The sequence below is a fragment of the Triticum urartu genome, chromosome 3A (genome assembly GCF_056163025.1).
Source record: "Triticum urartu cultivar PI428250 chromosome 3A, HENAU_Tu73, whole genome shotgun sequence".
Classification (NCBI taxonomy): domain Eukaryota; kingdom Viridiplantae; phylum Streptophyta; class Magnoliopsida; order Poales; family Poaceae; genus Triticum; species Triticum urartu.
In genome coordinates this window covers 16,885,879-16,891,821 of record NC_141875.1, presented here as the reverse complement: position 1 = coordinate 16,891,821, position 5,943 = coordinate 16,885,879, and the positions used below count along the sequence as shown (strand labels likewise).

Sequence of the window (5,943 nt, the reverse complement as noted above, 5' to 3'; positions counted from 1 at the left end):
TCCCAGACACAACACCTAGTTCTTCTGCGCCGCGTGCCATTGCCACTTTGGCGACATGACATTCAAGAAGACACCTCATGCATGGCCTGGTTGTGGGATTAGCTGTGATGCTTCAGGTTCACTCCACGAACAAGGGGGTGCATGCCTCTATGGATGTTTCTCTTCTCGTGTCACACCATTCCCGCCGCCCCTACCTTTTGCAATCACTACCTCTCGGAGTGAGGCCATCGTTGAGGTTGTGACCCCATTACTATAGATTATACCTGAGCTACATAAGCTATCACTACAGGAATCAGAGAATTTCCAATCGGCCAGTTCTTTGCCGTCTGCTAGCGGACGACACACAAGATATTTGCCGTCCGCTTGCAATAAGCAGACGGCAAAGAACTGGCTGATGGCAAAGATATGATCTGCCATCAGCCAGTTCTTTGTCGTCCGCCAACAGATGGCAAAGGTCCCAAAGGGCAATGGAAGACGGCGAAGAGACCAGCTGGGCCCCACTGGACGTGGAGCTGGCTAAGTGAGTAACTAACGGTCGTGTCCCCATGGACGTGGAGATGGCAAGGAAGTTACCTAACTAACGGCCATGCACCCGCACCTCTCTCTCTCTGTCAAGTGCAGCCGCCGAGCATGTCCCATCCGTGTACTCCCCTCCGTCGCCGTTGGAGGAAGCCCCCGGGCGGCCGACGTCGGTGGCGGAGGTCTTTTTCCCTCCCGCGTCAGGATCGAGTGAGGCGGGTCGCCCAATAGCGTCGAAGCGCGTCTCTCGGATCTGGGTCGCGGCGGGGCGGCGGCTCACCTCCGGCGACGCCACAACGTGGCGGCGCAGCGATGGCGGAGGCGGCGGAGATGCAGGGCGACGTGGAAGATCGGGTGGTGCTGACCCCTTGGCGCGTCCGCGCGGTCACGGCAGCCATGGATCCTATGGCTGGCGGTGCGGCGGTGGCGGGACGTGGCTGGTGGTGGCAGCGACGTCCGGCCTGGATCTCAGGACGGCGGCCCAGGAAGGTAGCGGCAGTTGAAGTTCGAACTTCCGGCGGCGGCATGGCGTGGTGTTGTCCCTGTCCAAGGCGGATCTACGCCGGCGATCTGGTGCCTTTGGCTCCTGATTGGTTCGGATCAGAGACGGTGACGAGCTCGTGGACCTCTTGGTGCCTCTCGCGGTTTGGCGAGGTGGGTTGCCTGCCCTCCTCCCAGGCTCCAGTGGTGCACACACAGGCAGTGGCCGGTGTGCCAAGGTGCCCATGGTGGCAGTGCTGCTGCAGATGGTCGCCGGATCTGGGCGGCCAGATCTAGGGCTTTGAAGGCGGTCTGGTCGGTGCACAGGTTGTCAGTTGGATGTTCTTGGGACAGATCCAGGTGAAAACCTGGTCTTCGGTCGGTGGCCGGAGCAGGTGATGGATCGGGCCTGACAATGTCGATGTGTTAGTAACTATTCTGAAGATGAATCTGTGGAAGATGACGGCGGCAACATCTGAGAGTGCTCCATACCGGTGTGTGTCCAAGATCGGGCAATGGCTTGGTTGGGCCTCTGATTTTTTATGATAGGCCTTAGTTCGATGTCTGTTTGGTATTCGGCTCGGCCAATCGGCACCCTTCATCAAGTGGATGGGAGTAGCGAGAAATATTGCCAAGATGGTGGCTTCAGACTTACTGATGCATTATATTGTAAGATCTTTGTGAATAATTAGTAAAATGGCTGCATGCATCGTCCAGATGCAGAGTCCGGGGTCTTCCTTATTTTCCAAAAAAAACAGATGGGTACTCCTGGGATGAAAAATAGAATACGGATATCAGCCAATGGTGTTGCAGTTGAAACCAACCAGACAACTGAACCTGCGCTTCCAATCAGCGGGTTGAGGATCAATACACAAGATCGAGGCGACATTGCCAAAAGGCAGCACTGGTGTGAATTTTACCAGGAACAGGCGGCCACCGTCTCGGCTGTGGTGAACATGCATTTCGTCCTGGATCAGCAGGATGGAACGATGCCCGTACTCAAACTCAGATGATGGGCAATTATGCTTGTCGTTGAGATGTTGCAGGAACATGGGAGTTGGGGCAGCAAAGCCGCAGTCTTCTAAGCAGAAGCACCGCGCACATGTGCATGAATTCTCGTGATCCGCTCCCTTGACGTAACGTGTCTTGATGGTGCACCCGTACATGGAGTGGGAGCAAGGTACCTGATCATGATGACATGGTTTATGAGTAATGCCTAAGGCACAACCACAAGGGAGCGTTCATGGACAAACACAAATATTAGCGCTGCTTTATAGGAAAAACTAGATAAACGAAAAGGTGTGACAGCATTAAAGTTCAACAAATGCCCTATGGACAGTCCCATCATAAAGTGCAATCAGCAAGACCAATGCATTGCATAGTTCACAAGAACTGACCAAGTAAAGAAGAAAGCACGAAGGCACCATATTCCTAGTAAAACAGAACCTCTCTGCTGAAGATGTACAAGACGAATATATCACAAAGTTTAATTTAGTTGCGGCCTCTAGGATAAAGACAAAACTTCTAACACGTCTTTGTGAGCAAGTCTCCAGTATCAGGCTACGATCTTGATTTCCAACGCCAGTCACTTATTGGCCTGTCATGGATTATCTTTGCAATGCGGATGGTGAGGCTGCTGCTGGTAGTGGGAGAGTTAGAAGAACCTGTTGGCACAAGAAATGGGTTGCTGCCAAGCTCCGCTGGGAAGCCATCTGAAAGACTGGTGCTTACAATCTGGAAATTTGAAAGCTGACGCAAACCCAGGGTGTTGCAGTAGAAATCAACCTCACACCTAAACTTGCGCTCCCCCGGCACGGCATGAGGATCAACGCACAAGATGGAGACAACATTGCCAAAAGGCAGCACTGGTGTGAACTTAGCTAGGAACATGGGGCCGCCTTCTTCTTCTTTCATGTGGAGAACCCGCATACTCTGTTGTATCTCGAGGGTGAGACACCATCCGGATGGAAACTCTGTAACTGGTATATTGTGATCGTCAGTGAGATGGTGAAGGAGCTGGGTGGTCAAGCCGGCGAAACCGCAACCAGCTTCGGGGCAGAAGCACGGTGCAAGTGCGCATGACTTCTCGTGTTCCTGTCGCTCGAGGTAACGCGTCTTGACGGTGCAACCGTATATGGAGTTGGAGCAAGGGGCCTGGACAGACTCCAGGATGTGGTCGATCGCTATGCAACGGTTGTAGCCTCCGGTGGTGGCACAAGCGTGGCACTTGTTCTTGTTCTTGAGCTTGTCGTGGCAAGACGAACAGATCACATGCCCAACCGCACACTGCATTGTATCACAAAACAAATGCACCACGCTTTAATTGACATTAGATTTTGCTTGTGAGAAACCTATGGCTGATACATGCATGTGGTAAAAACATTTGCATAATTAAGCAGCGTACATGTTTTCAAGTATTCCTAAGAAAAACTGGTGTTGGTCAAAGGATGACTTTGATAAGCGTCAATGGAACAATAACACAATCACGTAGAAGTGTTTGACAAAACATAATATCTCATGGTGCGTAGGGTGTTACAGTGTTTGGGTTGCCATAGTTTCTTGCATGGATGCGTCGAGTTGGGGTGTAGCAAAATCACCGTCAGTTTGATTTTATACCCTCACCTCCATGTCTAACAATATCTCTACCTGAACTTCTAGGCGTTTTTGCTAAAAGAAAAAAGAAAACCATAGAGAGAACCCTTTGTCGAAATTAATAAAAAGAAACATGCCATCCAATTCCCCAATGCTACGATGTTCCATAATTCGATTTTAACTGGGCGATCTATGCTCACGAGTTGTATAGGAACTTGTATGGTGCCCTTTTTAGAGTGTTGAAAAAGGGGAACCCTAGGAAGAACATGGCAACCCAAATACCTAAGGCGTCGTTGGATCTAGGCGAGGTCAATTTAGAATAGATTAGGGCAAAGGCAGATGGCGTGGATGACCTGGAAGACGGGAGGCCTGAGCGGGTGGTAGCAGACGGTGCAGTCCAGCGCCTCGAGAGCGATGGTGCCGTCGCCGGCGACGGACCCCTCCTTCCCCGTTCTCCTCCTCTTCGTCTCCATCATCGGTTCCTCCGTGGACCTCGTGCTCGTCGCCTCGATTCCGTCGCTCGACATCGGCTGGGGTTGGAGCCTCGGAGGAGGCAAGCAGCCGGAGAGCGCTTATGGGCCGGCTCCTCACGTGGGCTGTTGTGGCTTATAGTTGACTACAAAAAAGAGGCAGCGTCTAAACTGGTCAGTTGAGATCTTCTTCACCTAAAAAAAAACAGTTGAGATCTTCTTAAAAAAACTGGTCAGTTGAGAAAAGAGGGAGACCCGCTCAAACAAATAATAAAAAGAGAAAAGAGGGAGACATGGTGTTTTTTTTTACGTGAGAGAACATGGTGTTTTGGTGCTCGAGCAGTTATTTGCGAGCAACGTTCTCAGATAACGACACCTCTGGAAAAAAAAGACGTGTGGTCGTCATCGTCGTTGAATCCAACTGCACAGGATTAGACCACGGATTTTCGCCCAAAAATGATTTTCGTGCAATCTTCGGGCAGTACTTATAACAAGGAAACAATGCGCAAAGATCACCATTAATAGGTACAAACGCATGATACCTAGTGTTTCCACTAAAGTCCCTATACTGGGGGCACACTACCAAGCCCGAATCACCTTGGGTTGTCATTCCAACTTCCAATGATGAAGTCACTATGAGAGAGCACTGAAGCAGAACTCACAAATAACCTGCGTTGTCACCATGAGTTTTGTAACCTCGCCCACGAATCCATCACAGATCCACTAGATTGCGGCGCTCCATCTCCTTCGCCTCCACTGCTCTATCAAAGATGCCTCGAATTCCCTTTTAATCTCTTAGTCATTTCTTAAAATACTTGTCAAAAATATCGACTACACACAATTAAGGAGTTGGAAGACCGCGACGAGTTCGGGTGGGAGGGGGGGCATCACTACCGGCGAGGAGGCAGCATCGGTAGGAAAGGAATTCCCGGGGAGGATGAGGACGACGGCCGACAACGTCATCATCTTCTCTTGCTCCTCCTCCTATAATGAGACATAAGGTGTCAGTGAAAAAGTTAAGCTAAGCTTATGTTTATAGTTAGGCTTTGTGTTGAATTATTTTTAGTGCTATGCTTAATTTTAATATTGTTATGCTTGGGAGGTATTTTGTTTAAGCTATGTTTGAATGATTATCTCAAATTAAGAAGCTGGAAGTTTCCTTTAATATCAAGCTGGAGTCCAATTTATGAATTTCATATTATGAAGTGGAATGTTCGTATGGATGCACTACACGGGGGAAATGCAGGTCAAATTGTTTTACGAGTTTTTAGGTTTTGGGAATCGATTAGAATGTAGCCTCCTTAATTTCAAAACTGTTTTGGAATTGAAGTTTTCGGCCTGGCTTCATGGGCTTTTAGGTTTTGGGATCAATTAGAGACACTTTCAGATTCATAGATGTTACTTTTTACCCCTTCACTTTCTTCAATATGTATACTTGTTGTAGGACCGTTTCAATAAAGTTTTGGCACATCTCATTTTCGTTAACCATCATCAACATCAGCATTGAAAGATTTATTAACTTTCACTAGCTCGCGCTTTCTCTATAGTTCGAAGGTTAAACACCAACAATTCAGCATGGATATAAAACCGACATCCCGAAAATTCTTTGGGAGAGTTCCATCTTTACAGATTCAGTGGTTGACTTCGACAAAGAGATGTGCTACAGATTCAGTGGTTGACTTCAACAAAGAGAGAGTTCCATCCCGAAAGGACGATGAATTGACACAAAGGGATGATTGTGCAGCTCCATCGCATATAGTTGCTGGGATTGAGGAAAAGTGGTGGCGACAACACATTAGTGACTTCGAAAGTGGTGCTACTCAAGCACCCGTTCTCGAGCTCCGGGGTGAAAACCTATGTCTGACCCGAGTTGGGTACACTT

General features: G+C 49.1%; 1 protein-coding gene across 1 annotated transcript; it reads right to left on the bottom strand.

Moving 5' to 3' along the window:
• Positions 1-2,545: 2,545 nt before the first annotated feature.
• LOC147977898 (putative E3 ubiquitin-protein ligase SINA-like 6) lies at positions 2,546-4,144 on the bottom strand. The gene is made up of 2 exons (XM_087516475.1): positions 3,945-4,144; positions 2,546-3,285 (listed from the first exon to the last, which is right to left on the bottom strand). Exons 1-2 carry the CDS (start codon positions 4,116-4,118, stop codon positions 2,560-2,562), a joined length of 900 nt encoding a protein of 299 aa, XP_087372601.1. The 5' UTR covers positions 4,119-4,144; the 3' UTR covers positions 2,546-2,559.
• Positions 4,145-5,943: the final 1,799 nt, after the last annotated feature.